Source organism: Lissotriton vulgaris, chromosome 7, assembly GCF_964263255.1.
Source record: "Lissotriton vulgaris chromosome 7, aLisVul1.2, whole genome shotgun sequence".
Taxonomy (NCBI): domain Eukaryota; kingdom Metazoa; phylum Chordata; class Amphibia; order Caudata; family Salamandridae; genus Lissotriton; species Lissotriton vulgaris.
Window position 1 is genome coordinate 519,612,875 of NC_141695.1, and position 26,503 is coordinate 519,639,377.

The 26,503-nt window shown below is 46.4% G+C and overlaps 1 protein-coding gene across 2 annotated transcripts in view; it reads left to right on the forward strand.

Annotated features, from left to right (window-relative positions):
• Positions 1–26,503, forward strand: part of TBCD (tubulin folding cofactor D) — a 2,218,561-nt gene that overhangs the window by 153,424 nt on the left and 2,038,634 nt on the right. For both annotated transcript variants that reach the window (XM_086930600.1, XM_086930601.1), the window contains exons 5-6: positions 9,442–9,543; positions 10,150–10,296. In XM_086930600.1, coding sequence (XP_086786726.1) covers positions 9,442–9,543; positions 10,150–10,296 — 249 coding nt within the window. The remainder of the gene's footprint in view (positions 1–9,441; positions 9,544–10,149; positions 10,297–26,503) is intronic.

Here is a 26,503-nt window from a genome sequence, read left to right on the forward strand (position 1 = left end):
AAATTGTCTTGAGGAGGACGTATCCACCTCTTATGCTCTTTTGAGCATTACCTCTTCACTTCCTTTTTTGTTATTTTGATATAATGTGTGTGTGTGTATATATATATATATATATATATATATACTAGGGGTGAGCGGGAAATTCGTTACGCTCGCGGATTTTGCGGATTTTTGGGAAATCCGCGAATTTAGCGGATTTCCCGCAAAATCCGCAAAAAAAAATCGGCGAACGTAACGGGTTCAAAAGTTGAACCCCCACTCATGCAACTATTTTACAATGGTGCCAGCAAGCTGCCAGCGCCGTTGTAAAATAGTTACAAAGTTAGCTTGCACAGGAACCACTAGATAAAACAAAGCAGGTGCTGCTTTATTTTATCTAAGTGCTTCCTGTGCAAGCTAACTTTGTAACTATTTTACAACGGCGCTGGCAGCTTGTTGGCGCCATTGTAAAATAGTTGCATGGCTGGGCACAGGTCTGCAGCTCACTCAAGGGACCCCTGCGCCCTTCGGGGCGATTGCATAGTAACACACACATGGTCGCTCGAACTAGTTGACGCTCAAATTCAGTGACTCATTCATTAGCCCAAAAACAATCGTGAGAGTCGTCGAGGCTGGACAGGTGTGCCTTCTTCCCAAATCTACCGTGGAAAATCAGCTGTGATGCTGGATAGGCTTTGCATCCTTGACTTTCACGAGCGCAATACCCGTGCTGTTCCTGTGACCAGGAGCTTCTTTCTCTTCATCTGCTGAACTGATCTTTCTCTGACCTTTTATTCACACAAGAGGCACATACCCTACTGGGCACATTGTGTTCGCACGGGTTTCTGCAAGTTCCCACGCGTTTTGTACAATTTCGCAATTTGCGAAATTGTACAAAACCCTCGCGAACTTGCAGAAACCTGTGCGAACATAAAAAAAAAAAAAATCTGCGCGGATTTTCGCAATCCGCAAATTCGCAAATTCGCGGATTGCCAATGCGCAAAATCCGCTCATGCCTAATATATATACACACACACATATTTGTGTGTATATATGTGTGTTTGTGTATATATATATATATATATATATATACATAAGTGTGTGTATATAAGTGTGTGTGTGTATGTGTGTATATATATGTGTAAGTATGTTTGTATATGTGTATATGTGTGTGTATATGTATGTATGTGTATATATGCGTATGTGTGTATATATATATATATATATAGGTGTATGTATATATGTATGTGTGTGTGTGTGTGTGTGTGTGTGTGTGTGTATATATATGTGTGTGTATATATGTGTGTGTATATGTGTGAATATTTGTGTGTGTGTGTATATACACACACCACAGCTTGTAATCTTCAAGTTTTTTTGCCATTACCCATTTTGGCCATCTCCAGGGCTTTCACATACAAAGACGCCATCTTAGGCGTAATTTTGAAAGTGCTTTAGTGATGTTGTTACCAATAAACATAAAAACATATTCTCCTAGGCAGTGTAGCAACAAATGCATTGTAGGTCATCATTTTCATAAATTATTTCATTTCTTGCGTTTTAGTGCACAAGTCCTATGACCTTTTCCCCTGATCTGACTTCCCCCCCCGCCCCAGTGACCCCCAGATGTGTGGATCTTAGCGCTGGGATACTTACGGGTGACTACGCGCTTTATAAAACCTAATCTAATTACCACTCAAGTCGCAACATTATAAATCACTTCCAAAACGAGTACCTGATTATAATGAGACTTAAAACACACAAAAGAAATTATGGCTATGCTGCAGTGCTCGTTCATCCATATATAATCAAGGTAAGCGGATGCAGTATTTCACAGCTATTATGACTGTCCATAAGTTGGTGCTCCTGTGGTACAGTCGCCTTCCCATCAAGGGTGATACACCCGGCCTGGAGCAAAAGTCCCAGAACGGAGAGCTTGTAGATAGGAAGTACCTAAGCACACACAAAAGTCAAGTATACGTGGCTTTGCAATCCCAATAATGTATTCAGATGTAAGGGTGAACAAGGGTTGTTTTTGTTCTTCAGATTTCTCCAAAATCTTCGTTCTTAAGGTACAGTATCAAAAGAAAAGGCAGCTAACGCGTGTTTCGTCACTTTGACTTTTCTAATGCTGCAAAATGATACACACAAAATGCTCACATTATTGTGAACTCTGTTGACAAAAGAAAAATAAGAGTAGCCTCCAAAAGAAGAGTTGGCCCAAGATTTAGGAGTCACCCGTGAAAAATTATTGGAAAATAAAGATGGACAGTTCAACCTACCAAAGTGAACCAAGCGTGTTTTCCGCCGATTTTGGTGGCACATCCTTGATTCAAAGAAATATGAGGACATCTTCACCAAACAAAGAAGCACTAATGACAGCTGTGCTCTCAAGCCAGACCTAAAAAAGGAAAGTGCCACCTAGACTAGAGGAGAAAGTGTTCCCAGCAATTGAAGCAATAACCCCCCTCAGCCATCCCCCCCAGCCACCCTCCCCTGTTGAACCTTTTCACTAAAAACTAAACCAAAATGAGGCTTAGGGTAAGATGCAGTGGAGTTAAAAGGAAGGCGAGAAGAGGTAGTACTAGGATTGCCCAGCTGTGATGCTGACATTCAATGAAGAAATTGGGGTAGGGGATCTCCTCTCGTGTGCAAATGTGGGCACCCACAGATAATAACACTAGACTGCAGAAGAGCTAGGCTAAGATTTAGCAAATTGAGAACTACAAAACGGGTGCTATACTGTTGTCCTAGCCAAGATAATGAAGCAGCGCAAGCCTCCTTTCACTACATTGTTTCTTTTTTACCTTGAACTATCATTTACTGCTCATAATGAAAGTGAAAGATGTTTTGAAAGGAAGTTCTAGATTGTCAGGAGGATGTTTCATCATGTAACATAGAAAGAACAAGGGTTTTTGGAATACATAAACAGTGTTGTGCTTGCATGGAGGGGCGAGAACAGCAGAGTAACACATGGCAAGCTAATTTGCTTTTGGGCTGTCAAGGCAACAACCTACCATGCTCTTTCTTTCTCACCCTTGCAAATGCAAGGTCCTAGTCTGTCTTTGAGGGCCTGAAAGGAGCTTGGAGAGTTAAAACCATACATACCATCTCCATATTTCAAGATAGCAGAGCAGTTCCTAGTCATCTCTAGACTGGAATATGGGAGTGCAACCTTAATAGGTCTGCCAAAAGCAAGAACTGCACCACTTAGGGCAACCCTCAACACTGCAGCAAACTAATTTACGGTTTAAGATGTTTTGACCACATCACTCAAACTCTTAAATCTCTCCTCAGTCTTTTGAAGCCAAGATCCAACTGAAGATAGCCTGCTTCACACACAAAGCCATACACCATTAGACATCCTTATATCTGGCACAGAAGTTCACAATATCAGGAGGCAACTAATCCCTTAGGCGTGTTCTCTCTCTTCTGCTAGACGCTCCAAAATTCTGAAAAAAACAAGACTTATGACCGCACCTCCTCAGGGCTGCCCCCTAGAATGTAGTACTTTCTCCCTCCTGAATCCTGTGCTAACCCCTCACCTTTGGCATTCAAGCAAGAAGCAAAAACGTTGTTATTTAACAGATTCCTTCAATGAGATCTCCAACATCTTTCAAACACCGGAGACTTTAGAAGGTTCAGATGGAGGATACCCTTGCACTATTTACATACCGCTATAGCTATGCAGGTAGTCCTCGCCTCACCCAAGATGAATGGGACAGTGCACAGTTAGGTTTTCCTTTGATCATATCTTCCGGGTTGTGATCTGTGTTTTAACGGAATGGGGATCTCTCTGTACTGTGCTCTGATATGCTTGGGTCTTATTTAACCTTTAAAAAAGCATCTCTAAACACTTAAATAAAACCCCCTGCTCCGACCTAGCAGGTGCAGTCTTCCCATTTAAAGTTTGTATAGTTTCTGCTCTGGTTGCCAGTCTTAATTGCTCTTCCACATCCTTGCTGGTTCTTGGGGTGTATATGTTCAGCATCATACAGTGTAAAATAAATAAAATAAAATGGTGCATAGCTACGGCTTTTGTCACAAAGTCCCATTGTTGTGTTTTTAGTATCCTTTCCCTCTTTCAACAGCATCTCTGCCTGTCACATATCGCTGTATGGATTACTAGTCCTGCTCTGATTACCCTACTTTTTGGTGTACAAGCATACAGCATCCCAGTGCTCATGTGGCTATGCTGGTTAGATGTGCGCACCCATGTCTCACATACCCTCACCCTGCAAGACACTGCATCCCATACACGGTAACCACAATTCTCATATAGACTCAAAACATGGCGTAGCTTGCTGTATGTGTGGGTAAGCACATATGTGTCCCACAGAGGGGTAGCAAGGGCATTACAAGTGCTACAATGAAATACAAAGTGGTGCTGCAGCCCAAATACACTCCAATCCTTTTCAAAGCTCATAAAAATAATTAAGGCAAATTTATAATTACATTATCAATAGCTCTCGGTGCTCAGAAAACAAATATTCTGAATTCAAATAAAACTAGCTGACGTGTTCACCTGCAGGCTGATTTACAACCTTCAGTACCTATTTAAGCCTATAGAACAAGTGTGGAACCCCTGTTTCATAGCCAATAAAACCTTAAGGGCCCGACTCACAAATGAGGTCTGCACTCGTGGCACAGGCCCCGTACTCGTGGGCAAGACTTCATATTCGAGTGGAAGCTCCGCAATGAGAATTCTCATTGCCAACATTCTGCCTCAAGTGCGGAGTCTCTGCCACAAGTACTGTTAGAGGAAAATATGTCTAATAATGAAACACCAAGAATGACAAGTTAACAGAACCATAAGGGTTTATTACAATACTGTAGTGAGGATCAGTCACTACAGGAGAGATCAGTTCACCTCAAGTTAGACACAACTCAATGTCTCTGCCCCAGCTCAGAATCAGCTTTATTTATTCCTCCAAACCACAAGACAAAAAGTTACAAGCATAGGATGTACATCACAAATGAGTAGATTAAAGTCAGCAGTTACAACAATTTCCTGAAAACAAAGCACATATATATATGGGCCACATGACCCTCCTATCTCATATTTGCGAAAACCTCCTCAGTGGTTTTCCTATTCTCAGACTTTTTACACACATCTGTTTTCCAGTGAAGCAAGTGGTTACATTTTTGCCTAATGCTTTTTTGCCCCATGTATCTGACCTCTGGCCTGTGGTTTCTTCCATAATGCCTACCATCATGTAAGTGTGACATGTGGTTTTCAACTGAAGCAACATCCATGTCATTATGAGCATTGGCAAGGCTTGCACCTGGGCCAGTCCATCCCCTGTGTGTGCTTAATCTATGTGTGCATGCATTAGCAACACAATTGTAAAAGACATGATTTACACCTTCCAGCTCAGTCTTTAGCAGATGGGCTTGTGGTTTTTGTAGTTCCAACGTTTAAAACACTACTGGTTTCCCGAGTCTGGAAGAAGATATGATCCACGCTTCATGCAGTAGCTTGTCTTTGTGACTGCAGGCCATTTCCTGACCTTTCAACAAACTCTGTGACCTGATAAGTTCAGCTAAACTCATTGTCTTTTGTAGCATGCTATTTTCTGACCTATTTCTCGTGCAGAGACCTGGGCCTGTATTTCTACTGAGGCCTAAAGCTGCTTTTAACTTGGAACTTCTGCATAGAAGTTGCAGGCCTAAACTGTGTGTGTTTGTACAAAATGTATCCTATTTTTCCCTATATCATTACGGAGTCTCCGCCACCAGTGCGGAGGCCCTTTGTGAATCAGGCCCTAGTTTTGCAGGGGTTCCCACATTGCTGAACGAGTCACCACAGGACTAATGAAGGACCTCCACCTGCTGGGAGATAGAGCCAGTGTTCCACCCATAATCTTATTTGATCTTTCAAATGCCTGCAACACATTCCACCAAATATTCTGTATGGTAGGCTGGTGGACTGTGATTTGAAGAACTATGCTCATATATGGGGTTTTTTATTCTCGATTCCTGCACTCGGCGGAGGCAACAACATAATCTACTGCAGGAAGAGGGGGACCTGACCAGCCTACGGCAACGAGCTGGAAGGCAGGAAACAAAAGGCGATGCAATTGTAGCGGCTCGACATGCGGTGTCGTCTATATGGGATAGGATAAATTGTCATCATAGGCAGGAATACTGACAACTATTATATCGGGTGGGAGACAAATCCAGGCGCCTACTGGCTTGGCTCCTTAAATGGGAACGACCCTCCACATTGATTTTATCCTTGTCTAAGGCAGACTGAACAAAGTTCGTCGGGCATTAACGCTCTATTGCTAGACCATCTGACGGGGTGTATGAGACACCACATTAATCGACACGAGCCAAGCAGTGAGGGCTTTCTTAGATAGTGGTGTTACCCTGGCTTATGAAAGAGCAGAGGGTGAGCCTGGAAGGGGAGCTTTGAGATGAGGTGCTCAGTGCAGCCATACAAGATATGTCCCATGGTAAAAGTCCCCATCCTGATGGCTTGCAGTTAGAATATTTTCAAACCTACTACGCTTTATTGGTTCCCATACTCTGGGAGACGCTCCTGAAGGCTAGATGCTGGGGCACGCTGCCAGCGCCTATGTGCTTGGCACTTATTTTGATGCTTCCTAAGCCAGGTAGAGACCCGAGTAGCAAGGTAACCAGGGTTCTTCTCTGACACTCTTCATGTTGAACGAGTACACAAAGATCCTCTCCAAGGTACTGGCCATGAGGCTAACACTAGTAGTGTCAAGCCTGGTAGGGAACGATCAGTGTGAGTTCATGCCTGGGAGAGGTACCCATATGAATCTTAAGACGATTGTCCCACGTGATGCACTCAACCCAGAGGATGGACTTGGAAGCGGCACTGGTGTTACTACATATCAAGAAAGCCTTCAACACCTTGGGATGGGAGTATCTGCGAGAGGTGTTGCATTGTATGGGACACCAGAATGTGTGTCCTGTGTGCGCCTTCTGTACGCCAGGTGCATGGTGTGGATATGGACGGACAGGCTTTTAATGTACAAGGCAGGGTTGCCCCCCGTTTACGCTTCTTTTTGCCCTAGCAATGGAGCCCTTGGCTGGGTGCCTGGCGGAGTGGGGGGGTACGCATCAGTGACATGTTGTATACTGTGACGATGTATGCTGATGACACTGTCCTATACCTATGCAGGCTGAAGGAATCGATTCCTGTATTGCTGGCAGTGTTGGAGGACTATGGTGGGGCCTCCGATTTACATGTCTATAGACTCAAGTCAATGCTGTTCCAATTAGCGGGCCTGGTGGAGCGTTCGAGGGAGGAGCTCCCTGAGGTAGGTCTGCCCTGGGAGACAGTGAAATTTCAGTACATGGACATGCAGATTGCCCACAGCATGGGACCCCAATATGAACTGAATATGGGTAAAGTGATCTAGGGTCTACGAATTTCGGTTCGGTTCTGGAATACACTCCTGATCTCTGTGATGAGAAGGCTAGCCCTGAGCAAGATGGTGCTTTTGCGTCGCTATCTGTATATGATGCAGCATTCTTTCTGTGACTTACTGAGGGCTCTGTTCACGGAACTCAATAGTTTGTTGGTGTACTTAGTGTGGGCCGGCAAGAGGAACCAGGATAAATAACAAACCTTGAAAGTGGACCCTAGGAGGGCGGAGTGGGGCTCTCGTACTGCAGCTTTACTTTTTGGCTGGATTCCTACAGTGTGCAGCCTTGTGGTGTGCCGACGGCCCCAATGGGGAAAAATGCCTGTTGGCTGGTATTGGTGGATGACGGCGATCTCCCCAAACTATAGATGAGTGGCGGCGGAGTGCCGGAGGACTGCCCCCACATAGTGAGACAGGTGGCTGTTGCCTGGGAGCAGGTGGTGTGACTGGTTTTGCAACATGTACCATATGCATGGCTTCTTCCCCCTTCGGTAGTTGAAGCCTTTCCATCAAGTACAGTCCCTGATGGATGTGACTCAGTGGCTGGAGGTCAGATGTCGGGCGGCGGTTGGCCTATGCTTGAATGGTGCCCTCATTACAATGGAGGAAGCGACCACCCTGTACCAGGTAGCACCTGGACAGTTTCTACAGTATCCAAAACTCTCCTGCACGGCACTAGGATCTGGTTGAATTTCCTGATGAGCCAAAGGAGTCATGCACCCTTGATGTGGGGCCTACCCTTGCTGGCTTGTCAGCGGATCTGGAAGACCCTCTTACAAACGCCGAATGGAAAGGTGCTCATGTCCAGGTGAAGGACACTGCAAGTAATGTGCCCTTTCTGACGCAGTTTTATTACCTACAGCGGGTGTAACTCGCGCTGCATCATTTACATAGGATCTTTCCTGGTCCCACAGATGTGTGTCCTAGATAAAGTGTGTCCCTGGTGCGTTTTCTCCATATGAGGTGGAGTTGTCCACAGCAGGCGGCGAGTGATGCGAACACTCAGGAAGGTCACAGGCACCATAATAGACAGGACGATGTGACATTGCCTGCTTGGGCTTTTGAGGCTCCCATAAAACAGGGAGGAAAATTGGTTATTGATTCATGCTGGTGGGGCTAGTGCTGGCCCGTAGATGCATAGTGATACATTAGATACCCCCCACGTCCCCACAGTGGCACAAATTGTTGTTGGCTCTGAGTGAATGGTCGGTTGAGGTATGTTGGTTGGGGCAAGTGCGGATAGATGAGAACGCAGAGCAAGTTCTGTAACTTTGGGGCGAGGTGGTGGAACGTTTGAGTGGGGTGATTAAGAGGAATGATGGTTCCCTGAGAACTACCCTTGCGGTCTCACCAGCACTTGCTTAGACATGGGTAAGAGTAATCATCAGGTGGGGTGCATGCTCTTGTGGGGCGGGAGAACTTGGTAGTCTTGATGTTTAGTGACCAGGTAGGCCAGGCGGGACCTACTATGATTTGAACCATGGGATAATTGTTGTCAATATGGGGGTGATGAACCCCATCTAATGGGGGCTTTGTGTGAAATCTCATCAGCATTGTGATTCTGAATCAGTCGGGTATCAGTTCTGCAATGTTTATTTGTATTGGTCTTCTTGTATTATTAATGGAAAATGCTTATAAAAACAAGTTTAAAAAAAGGTATGCTTCATTTGGGGTTAATCATTCAGAAATGTATCAAATGCTGAAACAAATTAGGGATATAATCTTGTTGAATAATTTACATTTAATTTGTACGTGAATTGTATTATTTTATTTTTAAAAAACTAGTTATAATTTATAATTCGTTTTTTTTTACAAAATAGCAGTCAAGATGACATCGAGTCTAGTGAATGGAGATACCTAATCCAGAAGCGAAACATTCAACACTGAAGGACACGAATCTACTTTAATATCTATTGTTTATTATGTTACTTTGAATAGGTTTTGGGCATTTTGAAGAAAAAAAAGACCTGCAGAAAGCTCTCCATAGAATTATTAATGTCCTCTTCTAACTGCCTTAAACAGACGATAAGTGAAAAGTTCATTGTACTATTTCTTCTGCTTATAGGTGCGAGGCTACAAAACATTTTTACGCCTTTTCCCTCATGAAGTTGTGAACGTGCATCCTGTGCTGGACATGCTTGCAATTCAGAATCCAAAGGACCATGAGGTATGTACCTTATTTATGATGTTGTCAGAATTTTAAACTGAAATGAATCTTGAGTTTGCCTATAAATATGTGTCAAGGACATGAGCATGAAATCGTCTTTTAAACTTCATCAGTTACCTTGTGCAAGACTTCTGGCCAATAATTTGCATTGTAAAGGAAACGCCAGTAGCATTTTGAATAAATTGTCGATTGGACCAGGGAGGCTAAACCCCAAGTTTGTGCATGGGACAGTTCAGGCTAGCACAGTGCGTACTGACTTGTGCGCTATGGACATAGTTTAGAGTTGGGTTTAATAGAAGATCTTTTACTTGTAGAGGAAGTAGTGAATCCTCAGTTAAATAATTTTCTGTCTAAGGGTATGGTGTCTGAGTAGTGCTCCAACTGAGTTATTCGATTATTTTTTCCACTTGGGGATAGAGATGAGCAAGTTTTTCATACTGTTTTCTACCTCAGACGGAAAAGTAATTAGTCTTTGTGTAGACAGTTGTCTTTGGATTGCAGACCACGATCTAAGTAAATCTTCACAACCATGCTGACAGTTTCGAGACGCCTTGAGAATGCTGTCGTCCTCACAAAGTGTTATTCAATCTTGTAATTATTTTGCAGACATGGGAAACCAGGTACATGCTTCTTCTTTGGCTTTCGATGACCTGCTTAATTCCTTTTGATTTATCGCGTCTTGATGGAAACCTCTCTTCAGAGATTGGGCAAACCCGGAAACCTATAATGGATCAGATACTCCACTTTGCCGAGGTGTGTGCTGTTTATGTTTTTGCAGAAAATTGCTTATTTTTTACAGTTGTTAACAATTTCCTAGCTTTTCAGTTCAAACAATGTAAAGTTTGAAAATAAAAATAGGAAAAACACAAATGCTGTTCACCCTTAGTAGTGCAAACAAGCATTAGCAATGCAATCAGTCTCGCTTTTGTGAACATTTGAGTTTTTGGCGTTGTAATAGATTTAGTTTGTTTTTCATGTTTATTTGTTTGTAGTGGAGGGAATGTGTTGTTTGTATTGGAATTATGTGATTTTATTTGGACTTGTTAGTTGTGGAATTGAGTGGGGTATGTTCCTGTTCAGAATTGAGCAATCCTAGATGCTTGCAGTATGCTGCAATACTATCAAACTTTGATCCAGTCCTTTTAAAGCATTGCAAAAACATTTCATGGCAACAAACCCTTCTCTATGGCTGAGGTTAAAAGACTGGGGCCAGCTTTGTGTGAACTGCAACACCACCACCTATAGGGCAAGCTAATTGCATTTTTAGGTCTCGCCCGCTGTCTTTCGAGACATTTAGTAAGTGGCTTTTAAAAGTGCCACCAGAGGTTTTTGCGGGCCTACAGCTTGCGTTCACGAGCTTGTGCACGTGCACAACTGCTATCTGTGTTTTTATTGCTGTAATCAGGCTCCTCTACTTGCACTACCCCCTGCCTTTTCCCCCTCCCTCCTGGTCAGCTTTATTTGTGTCTTCTAGCTGTGAAACATGCTCCTCTGCTCACACTCCCCTCCCTTCTCCCCAGCTTCATTTGTGTCTTCTAGGTGTGAATCATGCTCCTCTGCTCGCACTCCCCCTCCCTTCTCCCCCTCCTCTTCATCAGTTTCATTTGTGTCTTCTATCACTGTGAATGCTCCTGCTTCCACCAGGCACACACACCATCAGTCGTCAGTGCACGCGTTCACCAGGTACACACACCACCAGCCGTCAGTGCACGCTTCCACCAGGCACACACACCACCAGCAGTCGGGGCACGCTTCCACTAGGCACACACACCACCAGCCATCAGTGCAAGCTTCCACCAGGCACACACACCACCACCCGTCAGTGCACACATTCACCAGGCACACACACACTACCAGCCGTCACACACTACCAGCCATCAGTGCACGCTTCCACCAGGCACACACACCGTCAGTCGTCAGTGCACGCCTTCCCCAGGCACACACACCACTAGCCGTCAGTGCAATCTTCCACCAGGCACACGCCACCAGCCGTCAGTGCACACTTCCACCAGGCACACACATCACCAGCCGTCAGTGCAAGCTTCCACCAGGCACACACACCACCACCCGTCAGTGCACACATTCACCAGGCACACACACTACCAGCCGTCACACACTACCAGCCGTCAGTGCACGCTTACACCAGGCACACACCACCAGCCGTCAGTGCATGCTTCCACAAGGCACACACACCACCAACAGTCAAGTCAGTGCACGCTTCCACGGGGCACACACACCACCAACAGTCAGTGCACGCTTCCAGCGGTTAGTGCACGCTTTAACGAGACACACACACACCACCAGCCGTCAGTGCACGCTTTCACCAGGCACACACACCAGCAGCCGTCAGTGCAGCAGGCAGGCTCTTCTCAGAGTTTCTTGGTAAATATGTGTTAGATACCTGGGAGGGAGTGGGTCGAGTTTCCTTAAACCATGCTGAGTATGCAGGTGCAGTGCATGAACTTCTGTGTGAGTGAGTGATGCTGCCTGGGGCTCACTCACTCCACACTTGTAAATTGCACCTATACCTGGCTTTTTCTCATTTGCAAAGTTTGGCGCATGCGCACAGCTAGGCAGCCCCCACAACCCCGGGAATGACTGCTTCCTACAACCAGAATGGAAACAACATTCAGAGCAATGAAAACAAGTTCATTTGATGCAAAGAACTGTTAACAAAAACCATGTCCAGCTATTGTATATCTGGCAACTTAAACTAAACAGCAAAAAAAAAACAAGCATTGGCATAGCCAATAGGTCTCGCTTTTTTGACCCTGTAAGTATTTAGTTATGCAGCAGAATATCCTTGGTGCAACAACACCAACTGTTGCATGGCTAAACACCTGCGAGACCTATTTGCTATGCCAATGCTTGTTTAAGTAGTCACCATTTGAGTCACACTGATGATTTATAGGCAGCCGTTTGACAGATTAGTTTACTATTTAAACCCATTCCAGCCTTTTTCCCACTATTTCTAATAAAACACAAAAGTCATTAGCTGTCCTTTGAAAAATGCTGATGCAAGATCCACATATAATAAGTAAGAGATGGTTGAAACGCAGCAATATTACATTTATAACATTAATGAAGCGTCATGTAGTGATGTATTAAAAATAATTTATGGCGCGTCTGCCATGAAAAAGGATTATTTCATTCAAATGAGCAGCACCGGCCAGCATGCCATAAATATGGCATGCAGTTGGAATGGAGTTTCAAAAACTGCGGGCATGTTTGGGATTGTAAAGAAAGATAGTTGCCTGGTGTATCAACATGACGGTGCTGCACCTGTGCTTTAGTGTCTTTACCTTAACAACCCCAAAAGGTCACTACGCCCAGGAATCCCAGCCTTGGAAGGTATTATGCGAGTGCAAACCCCCCTCAACAACATAAGTTTTTGGAGTTTTTGTTGTGAAGACAACATGAGACGGCAATAATGCCATGTGGGCACAGCAACTCAAGAATGTGGGACCAGTAAGAGAGGTAGGGGATTGTGCAAAAGTAATGATGCCAAAGCAGCAAGTTTTCAGAGACTAGGAATGGGCACAAAAAAATTCTCACAAACACACTGCATTTCTTGCAAAAGTGCTAGCAATCTGAAGATTGCAAAGCTCTACAAAACTCTGCGTTGTGGGGAAATCTGAACTTCTGCTGGGATTTTATGCAACAAACTGTAAGCACCACTTGTATTTCTGACAGTGGCCTCTGCTTGAAAACTGTATACACGTTTTCAAAATTGAACCCTTGCATGCTAGTCATAATGTTACCAGGATGCTACTTCATTGTATGAAAATGCATTCATGAGCACAATAGCAAGACTGGTTATTATCTGGTTTGAAAAGTAAATGCACCCTCAAAAACTGCAGCTAGAAAAAACTTAGCTAAAATACAATTACTAAGCAACTTTAAATGGCTTTTCTGTTGAACAACATTTTGAAAATGAGCATGAGCATGCAATACTATTAAAAACTTGAGGAGCTTGAGGAACGGCGAAAGAGCATGGCTTATTACACATTGGCATGTTTGTTATCAGACGTGCAACAAAAGGGTGCGGAGAACTGCAATGTGTGTATTGTACGACTGGAAGGGAGAGGTAGATGGAAAGAAGGAAGCCTTTGTGTTCACTCGATTGTGCATGTGTAGCATGAGCACGCGTGTGCTTTATTTACCTCACAAATGTGTATTCAGAACCAGGCCAATGAACACTCCAAGGCAGGCGTACATCTATGTACAATTAATAAAACATGTTGCTTTAATGGATTTAAGAGGCATCTACCTCAACTTTTTGGGAACTGAGTAGTCGACTTTCATGATATTTCCAAATAGTTCAGCTTTACCGGAGAGGGTCTCGATGTCCCAGATAGGAGTAAGTGAAACAAACAGAAATGAGGGGAGGGACGTTCAAGCAACAAAGGTGTAGACATGTGCCTTTTATGGGGCACACCAGTGCAAGGGTCACCCTTATCTTTGTGCCCGGGTCCTTCAGACCAACAAAATAGAGATTGACACTGAAGCTGAAATTCAAAATAACAAGTTTATTCACTCATGAGTGATACCACATCCATACAACACCCTCAAGTGTTCCAGGAGGTAGTGACTTGAATACTCAGACTATGGGCCTTTTATACTGGGTTTGTTGCAGAGTAAGCATGTAGACTCAAATAGAAAGTACAAGCATTCACAGCATGTATCTTTGTCTTCCTTGGTCAAAGTAGAGCGAGTTAGCCGCCCACCTTGCTTATCTTTATCTTTTTCATCTGAAGACAAATGCTCCTCGCCAGAAACCTCATTCTCAGGGGCACTAGGGAATTTAAATAGGGGTGGAGGTCTAGCTAACAAGATGGAATTATCTTGAGGTTTATTAAGTATGGGATGAATAGGGCGCCTAATAGGGTACTGGCCAGTTACCTCTGAACAACGCTCCCTATAGTCTTTTTCTTTTATTTCCTATTTCCTTATTTTTCAATTCCAATGCTTTTTGGTATATCGTTTTACGCTGCTCTTTTTCTGCTACAGCTTCTTCTTTCCTCACTCACTCCTGCACTTCTTTCTCCCACATTCCTACACAAACAAACATATATTGTCGAGTTTTGTTTTTAAATAAACACTGCTCTAAATATTGAATCTTTTTAAAGTCAAATGACCCATTCACAGGCCATCGTAAATCAGGATCCTTTTTCGTATATTTGTTCCACAGTGTACTATACATAATGGAAGAAATACTGTATTTTTTTTTTCACAACAATTTTATTGATAAAGATGAGCATATGAATTAAAGTGGCATCCCACAATCAGGACGATACCACCAGGCATTGTAGTTACAATCACAATATAAAACTGAGCGTCAAAGCAATGAACCAGCAGAATCAAGGGTACATGAAAATATTAACCCCATCTTCATTTTTTCAAGAATCTACCCACCCAACTCCCCGAACCCTCCCTCAACCCTCCCTAACCCCATGCATGTGTGTGAGAACCGTATGGATGGAAACTCTTGGCGCATCAAGTGTGTGTGTGAAAGTGGGTTTCGCAGGAGCACACAGGGCTATATGTCCTCCTCCGGTTCCGCCGGGGGGTCCAGTGTCAAACCTCTGTAGTCCGCCCACCTCTTCCATATCTTGAAATGTTTACGAGGGCATCCTCGTGCCTCAAAGATTGGCCTCTCCAGACCCATACAAAAGTCTAAGCCTGCCTTCCATGCAGTCAGGGGGGGGGGGCCTCACCTCCTTCCATGCTCGGGCCATGTCTCTTTTGGCTACCATCAGCCCCAGGAGGAGCAGGTGACGCTTATAGATATTACCACCAACCCCCTCCAGGATGTGTAATAGGCCCAGGCGGTGGGTACGGGGAAGAGTCCAGCCCAGCACCTCCGACAGACAGCCCCATACACCCCTCCAGAAGCCAACTAGTTTGGAGCACGACCACACTGTATGGAGCAACGTACCCACCTCCGCTCCACATCTCAGACACTCCGGGGACTCAATCAGGCCCGCCCTCCACAGACGCTCTCGAGTATAGTAAGCCCTGTGCAAAATCTTGAACTGTATGAGGCGAAACCGTATTGCTATAGCCGCCCCCCTCGGGGATTCTAATGCCTCCCGCCAATCATCCTCATCTAGCGGTCCTATATCGGCCTCCCAGTTCGCCTTCAGCCGAAGAAGGGTGGAAGAGCAGTGCGTGACCACGGTCTGGTAAATGCGCAATACTTTTTTGTCTCCAAGGTCGCCCATGAACACCTTCGCCTCGATCGGGCTGAACTCTGGGAGTGAGTCAAGATTAGTTATACTGGGCGTCAATGCATGTCGAAATTGTAAATAACGATAAAATTGAGATTGGTGCATATCAAATTCGGCACTAAGAGCCTGAAAGGACTTGAGTCGTCCCGGACATCACGTGGCCGAGCTGCGAAATGCCTATTGAGTCCCAGCCATCAAAGCCTGTTAACTTAGAAAGTTCTGGTAGTAAACCGTTGCGCCATAACGGCGTTTCCGCGGTCAGTCTACCCCACCAGCCCATGCGACGCAGGGCCTGCCGCCATACCGCAAATACAAGTTTAGTGACTCTCGGCAGTGGCCGACGCAGCCGGGGTGAGTATAGGATGGTGTGGAGCGAGTTATCGCCCATTAACGCACGTTCCAGGGCGTAGGCCGGATCTCCACCGTCACCATACCACCATTCATTTAGAACAAGGAGATGAGCGGCTTGGTAGTACGACTGTATATCCGAGGTGGCTAGACCCCCACAGTACGTGGACAGAAAGCAAGTGCGCAGCGCTACCCTGGCAGCACCGCCAGCCCAAAGGAAACGGCCTAGTACCGAGTCAACCTGCCGAAACCATTGGGGTGGGATAGGATACGGATGGTTCTGTAGTTGGTAGAGTAGGCGCGGCAGTGCAACCATCTTAAAGATAGCCGACCTGCCAAAGATTGATAGGGGCATTCTGGACCAAGTTTTGATATCCGTCTGGATCCACTCCCAGACGGGCAGTAGATTACGTTCCCAGGCCGTGTCCACCGAGTTTGAGAGAAACACCCCGAGGTATTTCAGACCAACCGTGGCTACTTGCAGTTCCGAAGCCCAGGGATCCGTCACTATGTCCCCATGTAGCACCCATAGGGTGGATTTACGTACGTTGAGGTAGAGACCCGATACCTCCCCAAATAGTTGCATGACCTCCAGGACACGTGGGCCGGAGCGCTGTAAATCGGTGAGGAAAAAAAGGACATCGTCCGCGTATAATGCAATTTTATCCGATAGTGTGGCATTCCATTCAAAGCCCCGTATCAACGCATCTCTGCGAACTCTGGCAGCTAGGGGTTCCATTGCCAAGGCAAAAAGATAGGGGGAAAGAGGGCACCCCTGCCTAGTCCCCCGGCCAATGCGGAACGTCTCCGACGCCGCCCCGGCGACTCGCACTGATGCCGTGATGTCCGTATAAAGTAGTTTGATATAGGACCGAAAAACCGGGCCCAGGTTGAGCCACGATAGCAGTGTAAATAAGTACGACCAGCTGACCGAGTCAAAAGCCTTGTTGATATCGGCCAATAGCATTGCCGCCTGGTCCCCCAAGGCTCCAACAGCGTCTAGTGCGCCTGTGCCCGTCGAATATTGTGTCTTGTTGCCCTGTGGGGCATGAAGCCTGCCTGATCCGAGTGGACTAGATCCGTAATATATGGAGCCAGGCGGTTCGCTAGGGCCTTGGCCAATATTTTGGCCTCTATGTTGATGAGGGAAGTAGGTCTGTACGAGTCGTGGCTGCCCGGGGGTCTACCAGGCTTCTGAAATACTACTATTTCGGCATGGCGCCAATCGGGGGGCAACGCGCCCCGCGTCCTCGCCACCTCAAGAACTCGGCGATAGTGTGGCCCTAGCTGTACGTGAAATTTCTTAAAAAATTCACACGGATAGCCATTAGGGCCAGGAGCCTTACCCGCATTGAGCTGCCCCAGAGCGTCTCCCAGCTCTTCCGCTGTGAGGGGTGCGTCCAAGATCTCCTTGGTCTCGTCCGATACCCGTATGGGCGGTAGGTCCGCGAAGAACCGGTCTAAGTCGCCCTCAGGCAATCGGTCGCGTGAGGGGTACTGGGCTTCGAAGTATGTGGCGAAGCTCGCTGCCAGCTCGTTAGGGTCAGTCAGGACCTCCCCATTACCGTCTATAATGCCCGGCAGCACGAGGGGTTGAAAGTTGTGTTGGCACAAGCGATGGAGCATGGAGCACGACTTGTCCCCCCACTGATACACCCTACTCCTCGTGGCCAGCCACGCCTGCCTGGCTTCATCCATCAAGAGGGACGCGTACGATTGCTGCGCTTGTAAAAGCAGCCTTAGCCCGACCTCATCTCCACCCTCGCGGCGTTCCTGTTCTAGGGTCGCCACTCGCTCAGCCGCCACCGCAGTTTGTTCCCGGCGCCGCCTACGGGCCTCCGAGCACCACGCGATATCCACTCCACGTATGGTAGGTTTCATCGCCTCCCATACCACCTCCACATCCGCCCCCTCTGTCAGGTTCTCCCGCCAGTAGTGGTCTATGGTTTCTCGCAAATGTTTAGTATAGGCTGGCTGTAGCAGATGCCACGAGGACATCCTCCACCTGAATGGTTGCCGTTTCCGCAGGAGGTCTACGTTAACCGAAACTGGGGAATGGTCGGATAGGCCTCTCGGCAAGATGTCCGCGCTCTTCACCCTACTCAGGCATTCACGAGGTAAAAACACATAATCTATGCGCGAGAATGATCCATGAACCGCCGATAGGTATATTCACGGGTCGCAGGGTGCATATGTCGCCAAGCATCCACCCAGCCCAGCCCCTCACTCATTGCATGCAGTCTAGTGGGTGGAAGGGAAAGGGAAGGAGTTTCAGTCGTCTCCAGGCGCCTCCGACGATCTATACACACATCCATTACGTCATTCCAATCACCCCCAATCACTGCCATCGACTCGGATATATCGTCCCATACAGAAAACAGTCTCTCCGCCAGGGCCCACTGCAGGGGGGGGGGGGCGTACACACTCCCAAACACTATAGGTTCCGTGCCCACTTTGCCTTTCACAAACAAGTAGCGACCCTGTGGATCTATCCATTGTTTCTCATGGACATATGCTATTCTACGGTGTATCAATATGGCCACTCCCCTGGATCCCCGAGTAAACCCGGCATGGAAAACTTGTTGATAGCCAAACCTCTGCAGGCCCAGTGCCTTTGTGCCCATCATATGAGTTTCTTGGAGCAATAACACATCTGCCGCTGCTCTCTTGCCCCATCGCAAAACTGCCCCTCGCTTGATTTTGTCTAGTAACCCCCTGACATTCCACGTAACCACTCGCATAGAGTCTTCTGGAGTCCGATGAGTCGAATCAGCCATAGTCCTTCGGAGTCCACCACACACGCCCCCCACTCCAGCGCCACCCACTACGCGGCACACGAATCATTATTACGGCACACACATGCACTGCACTATCTACCCCAGAGAACATCACCAACCCCCTGGCCCCACAGTCCCCAACGGTCCCAAACCCCAACTCAGCAGCCACAACCCTGACCGCCCGTCTCCCGCCACCCTATACCTCAATGAACTATGAAGTATCTGTCGCGGTATGGGTAGTCCCGAGACCGAAACAGCGGGCTCAGGCCCACCCATACCAATGGATCCCAACATCCCAAAGAGGAACAGTGAACTCACCCCCTCCCCTCAGTGTCCCTCTCACAACGGGAGAGTGGCAGCCACCATTATGCAGTCCCCGAACCCCCCCCCCCCCACAGCCTCATCTACACTCAGTAGACATTAGCAGTACTGTTACAAGGCCGCGATAAAGCCAGCAATCCAGCGGGTCTCAGGCGACCAGGTGTGTCCATCTGGGATTTGCAGCAGTAGTAGCAGAATAGGGAGCCGAGGCCCCGGAGACTTCAATGATCTGTGCTAGATTGTTCGGAGTCCTCGGTTCTAGCAGTGTGCTGCGTGCCATCGGCCGAGGCCGCTCGCTTGCGTGATTTGGAGCGTTTGGTTCGTCCATGTCTAGATGACCACCGGTCTCGCTGTGGCCGAGGCGAGCCCTCAGGGGAGCCCGGATTGAGCCCTGGTTGCGAATTCGGTCTGACCTGTACTGTTTCATCGGTCCATCTGAACAGGTCTTCCGGCGTATCAAAGAATAGTGTCCGTGATTGGAAGATCACTCTCAAGCGCGCCGGATACAGCAGGGAATACTGTAGCTTAAGGCCCCTCAACTTCGCCTTGGCTGCCATGAAAGAGTGGCGTTGCTGTTGGACGAGTTTGGTGTAGTCAGGGAAGATCAAGATCTTCTGATTTTCACATAAGAGGGTTTCCTTATTTCTAGCTTCCCTCAATATGGCGTCCCTGTCGTGGTAGTTCAGCAGCCGTGCGATCACCGCCCTAGGTCGCTCACCCTCGGGTGGTTTCTGTGTCAGGGCACGGTGCGCCCTTTCAATAATGAAGCATGCAGACAGCGTCCCCGGGGGCATCCATGATTCTAGCCACTGTGTAAGGAACTGTTCCATGCCACCCTTCCCACAGCTCTCTGGAAATCCAAGGAAGCGGAGGTTGTTGCGGCGCGCCCGCCCTTCTGCATCTTCCACACGGAGCGCCGTAATCCGCTGCGCAGTTTCCATCGCCGCCATCCTCTTTTTAAGGTTACTCACGTCGTCCTCCACCACTGACACTCTGGATTCTGCCTCTGTGATCCGCGCCACTGCGTTCCTCAGGTCCTGGCGCAATAAGGTCACATCCGCGCCAACGGCCCCTATCTTGGCGTCTAGCATGTCCCGTGACTGGGTTATGACCGCCATAAGGGCCGCGTTATCCGGCCCCCCTCCAGGCGGGCCACCCCCTGACGGCCCGGGGCCCCCACTAGGCCCGGTGAATTTATCGATGGTGACTTGCTTAGTGGAGCTGTTACCCCCCCTGGTCATGATGGCAGAGGTATTAGGGCCACTGGACTGCTGCTGGCCCTTGGGAATCTTAGACAAGGCACTTATTGTAGGGTACAGCGCCGTGTGGACCTCAGTCACTGCCCCCACACCAGCCGCCAATGGTCCTGGCTCTCCGTGACCGGTATTGCTCTTCTAATCGGAGCGTGGACCCACTGCGTCACGCGCCACTGCGATGATGTCCCTTCTGGTCCGTGGGCCCGGGGAGGGGGAGGGGGGGAGGGAGGGGGGGGGCACTACTCACAGTTGCTGTCGGAATGCCGAGTATTCGCCACGGCACAGGCACCGCCGATAGGGCTCTCCAGGGCGTCCGTCTCCCCTCTATGCTGCCAGCCTCTGACACCAGGCTGCGAAAATCGAGGTCCCGGCTGTGCCCGGGCCACCAGGCCGCCTCTGCCGCTCCGGTCTGCTCGCTACGTCCACACTGCCCTCAGGCTCAGCCAGGCCTTGGAAGGATGATTTGCCAGCAGTCTCACCGCCCCAGGGCAGGCGGGGCGCCGCTGCCGTCTCCCGGCCGCTACCCACTCCTCGGCTGCTCCAAAATCGAGGCCCCGGCTGCTCCGCAGTCCACCAGGCCGCACCTCGCACCTTGCCGCCCAGCTCCGCTCGGGAGCGCAGGATCGCCACCGAACACACCGGATGGTCACTGGCACCTCCGGTAATCTTAGCCCCGTTTTGGCTGCGGGTCAGGGGCTCGGGGACCAGGATAAGTCGTCGGATCAATGGCGGGCCGGCGGGAGCTCTATCAGGCTGCAACCGCCATCGCCGCTTGCGTAGCCACGCCCCCAAGAAATACTGTATTTAATGTACATATGCCTATTAGGTGGCCTATCTGAGGGAGCCGGCTGACTTCTTTCTAAATCCATTTTGGTACCTACAAGACAGCAACACAACCTACGAAGTGTGCTAGGAGCAGGCATGCTACCAAATTGTAGTAAAATATTACTACTCAAAAATCTTCCAAAGTAGAGAAAAATCTCCATTTTACCTGCCTTTATCTATTGCAACCGATAACCAAACAAACAAAACCAGAATTGTGGCCAAGCAAATCAAGAGTGCAGCTTCAGCGATCTTACCAAACAAAAGTCTCCCACCCCCAATCTCTCGGTCGATCTAATGGTCACTACAAATACTTGTACCAAAGGAAACCTCAGTCTGGACCGGCCACTACCTGGAGGGTCAGATCAAGAAAAACGGAAAAATCACTTTGGCTGCAAAGACCAGGGTCTCCTCATGCAGGACGTCTCCTCAGCAAGATTCCATTCTTCCATCAAGACCACTCCTTTGGATGGCCGCGTCTCCAATGAGGTCCAATCTTAGATGCCAAACTGTGGAAATGTGCCTTTTTAGGGGCACACCGGTGCAGGGGTCACCCTTATCTTTGTCCACGGGTCCTTCAGATCAACAAAATAGAGATTGACACTGAAGCTGAAATTCAAAATAACAAGTTTATTTACCCTCAAGTGTTCCAGGAGGTAGTGACTTGAATACACAGACTATGGGCCTTTTATACTGAGTTTGTTGCAGAGTAAGCATGTAGACTCGAATAGAAGGTACAAGCATTCACAGGAATAGCTACCGACAAACATGGGCAGATGGATATCACTTAGTCAGCAGAGTGGGAGGGGAAACAGAACTGCTTACATCAGTAGAAAATGGTAGACAGTTAAATTCTCAAACAGGTGCATTCTAGCGGCTACAGGCCTTTCTGACCTCCTACATTGCTCTGCCTCAGTACTGAAGGAGTTAACTAAAGCTGATGACACAAGCAGAATTGAAAGGCAAGCAGCAGTGAAGACGGAAGAATTACATAGCTGACAAAATGGATGCCGCAAACAAGATGGCTTCAGCTCATGCTAACGCCAATTATTTTTGATTTCTACAAAGGGAAGGGTGGGAGTGAGTTAGCAACGACGACAGAAGAAGCACTAAACAAGTTTTTAAATGAAGCGTGTCGTCCATGTACCTAAATGTTTTACTCCATGCACTAAAAGCGCCCGCCTCCCTGTAGCCGTGATGTAACCTCATGTTCAGCTTGCCTGAGGCATGAACGCACTTCACGGTGACAAGGGGAGGGAAGCCAGAGCCGGGAATTTTCAACTTGGGCAGCATGAGGTGGGTAGGAGGGCCTAAAGGCAACGCAGACAATGGGTGAAGTGGAAGAGGGAAGTGTGGCGGTGCTTGGTGCTATGAGCAGGGATTATGAAAAGGAAATTTCAAAAACAAGCTGAGGCAAAGAAGAAAGTAGTGCGCAGCACTAAAGTATATGGCCGATTGGAAAATAATCCATGTAACAGGAGCAGTCTCCAGGGCGTGAGCTAAACAGCAAAAAGAGGGATAAATGTAAGCTATTGACCAATGAAAAAAAGGAATTTTGAAAAGCACATGAAACAACCAATCATAAGCGATGAGAGTGCTGAATGCCCATGCAGTAGAGACAGCATGTCTCGAGAGACGGCGCATGCGCTGCCTAGGCGAGACCTAAAAAGGCATACGATTTTAGTAGATTGTGATACAACATCCATATCAAGGCAATATTCAGGATCCTCTATGACAATTTATACGTAGGAATCGAAAAATTAACCTTGCTTGACTTAACATACTTGACATACTGTCCTTTCTTTCATTGTAATTACATAAAAATGTGTGACGTTTTGGTGAACAATTGCAACCTTGCACTCCCCATGTCCTGAACACCCACAAACCAGGACACTTGAGCCATTTCAAGTATCAAGCATCAAAGACTTGGCCCCATTGCTCACCAGTGTAAATGATCTTGTGTAAGCATCCATCTTGAAGGAATTAGTCCTGGTCCACCAGGATTCAGTCATCACTACCTCTTAATGAAGCCATCTACCATCCTAAGATGCTTGCCCAGTACCACTTTTTCTCAACTCCCCTATGCTCATGCAAAATCTCAAAAAGAAAAATGACCAGAATATCTCAGGAGTATACATCACAGTCCACTCCCCAACTGCCTTTTGGGCATCATACCCATGGGCGCAACTGAAACTGCACTTTAAGCATCAGAGAGGATGTAATTTTGTAGATGCAGACTGATAAATATAATACTCCCTAGTTACTGTAGGCTGATATTAGGTAACACATGCCATTCTAATTAAATGATTCGCTGCTATAGAGTGGTTGTAATAATTTTTTCATAAAGTCCGCAAAATAAGAATTGAGTCAGTGGAAATCCTAGGGGCTAAGGATTTCATATGAATTGTCACAGGGTACAACTTTTTCATCCTTGTATTCCAACGTGTTTCCTCCCCTTGGCCAAGTGAGTAGCCAATTAAAACCACTATAAAAGCTCTATATTGCACTCTTCTGGAGAACCTAATTATATACAAAATTCTCTGCACCTTGCTTTAACTCTTTTGGTACAACCTATGAGAAAGGGCTACCAGAACCTTCCCTCTTAAGAATTTGACTATCGGATACTACAAAGGAAGGTTGCTAGTGGGACTGTTTGAAAGTGCTCACAACCCATGTTATTAAGTAATTTACAATAATCGATATGGTGCATTGATAACTTTGCCCAGGTTCTAAATAGGTGGGTAAAAATGTGCACATGCTGGCAAAAGATCATGCAATTTACGACTTACTGACTGCCCAGCAGCATATTTACAATGCCAACCATCTGGCTGGGTCTGATGCCCAAGTCTTTTTAAATTGGCTGGGCAAACATACTTGTCCTAAGCTTTTATCTGTAGAAAGTCAGAGGGACATGTACAAAACCTCCAAAAACATCGTGTTTCAAATTAACAGGCTTGGACCGTAAACCAGTGGTCACCTTTGGTAGCAAGAATACATTTAGGGACCTAAAAAAGTGTTTTTCTTTTCTATGAAGATTAAGGTGGCAGTTGATAAATGCAGATCTTTTCTGCCAGGTAAGATGGAGCTAGTTGGAGTGAGCATTTAAAGGCTAGACAAGCTATTTTAAATAAAGTGTATGATGCTGGTTAAATGATGCCCAACCTACTATATTGGAAAAAACTGCGTTTTACCACTCAGCTCTCATAGGAGACAAGGATGATGCCTAGGCTTTTCACTTTACCAACGGAAACAATTTCAGCAGGAAAGATTTATGATAATTTAAGTCTACGTACTGGTAGACCAGCGGTTCTTAACTTTTTGACTCCTGTGAACCTCTGGTGAATTACTCCTGGAAGTCAAGGACCCGTAGGTGACTAATTTCTACAATGTGGACCCCAAAAAATACACAGAAAAAGAGAAACTAGTATACATCAAACAGATACACAAAGTAGTTAAATATTTTATTTAATTCACAAGCCACAAATTATACAAAAATCGGAATTTTACATGTTAAAGGAGATGTTGGGGCATTTAAAATGCAGATTTATTTTTTTTAAAGCCATATGCTAAAGTCAAGCTCATTACTTTGCCTTTTTTGCTCCTAATGTTTGATTGCCACATACCAGTACTTCAATTGAAGCTACCAAATGTCTGTTGTAGATCTGTTTACTGTATTTGCGTTGCTCCTTTGATCCAGCTTCCTTTTTAGACTTCAGTATCATATTCCTTCACATTTATAGTACGTTTTAAAATGTTCAATTTTACACTTTCTTTATGTATGCATACTTTATTAATCTGCTAATACTATTTAATTTTCCAAACAGTCGCATAACCAATGAGTAGTAAGCTTCCCGGACCCCCAGATGTCTGCAAACTACATGTTAAAAACCACTGAGGTCGTTGATCTACCCCTAGAGCCAAAGACGATGACCTCAGTTTTAGCACGGTTATGCATAAGGTAGTTATCAGTCATAAAGTTTTGATTTTGTGTAAAACACATTCTAGGTCAAGCACTGGAGAGGTGTCAGGAGAGAGTCTAATATACATCTACTAGTTGCCAGCATTTGACTGGACAGACACCTGCGACTGATTGAATAGAGCGCCCAACTTGTATACCGAATAGTGCAGAAGACAAAGCTGAGCTCTGCTGAATGCCACAGCCCATCCTACAAGCTATAGAGTTGGACAAATGTAATTTAAATTGTTAGGCCTGTGGATTTTTTTAACCCCCCCCCCCCCATCCCAATTCCATGTGAAGATTGCATATTGGCAGATTATAATTTCCTCAGCAGATTTGCCTGTATCTAGTGCTGTTACTAGGTAGCTTGAAAATCATTGGATTTATAAGTGGAGTGCAGAGGGACCCAGCTGTACTAACTGAGGTAGCTTCCTTGGAAATATGCCTAGGGGCATACTACATTACCTAGAGTAGTACTGAAGGAAGCGAGAAAGCAGCACATGGCTTGCTTGGGGGAGGAGACCAGGTGATGCTGAATAGTAGCATTAGAACGCCTCATTAATATAGGTAAAATTGTTTTTGGAAATCCTGCCAAAGAATGACCACCTGAGGATAGAGCAAACTAATACGACTGCCAAATCAGGATGAAAACTGAATGATCTGTCAGTGTTGTCTGATTTGTGTGGGTACATCACAGAAGACTTCCTCGTGTCTGGTGATGAGGGTCAGCAACGTTCTTTGCTTCTCTTTGACCTCTCTCTGCAGCTCACCATGCCGTTGACCACAATATTTTGCTTACTTCAGTGAAAGTATGGTGTGGTATTTCTTGAAATTTTCTTAAATGGATAAGTTAATTCCTCTATGATCGAAATCAGCAGGTGAGCCTGGTATCAGAAGAAGACTTTATTCATTGTTCCACAAGGCTTTTTAGTGCGTCCCTTTACAAAACTACAGTACAATATCCAGTTCCAGGGGAATTTGCAGACCACACTCAAATCAATGTTCTTCCTTCTATCATTGTAGAGTGTTAGTTCAGCTACTGTCTTTTTCATCTGGCCTGCTAAGCATGATGTATTGACTACCAAACACCCAGGAAAAAATGGGAATTACCTATGAATCCTTGATTGAATTTGGCCCTTCATTCACCCCCAAAACAATGTTATTACAACTCCCTTTCTCTGAAAATCATTTTCACTGTACTTCTACCTGCCAATCAGATTGAGCTCACTCGATGCTTGGTCACGGGAC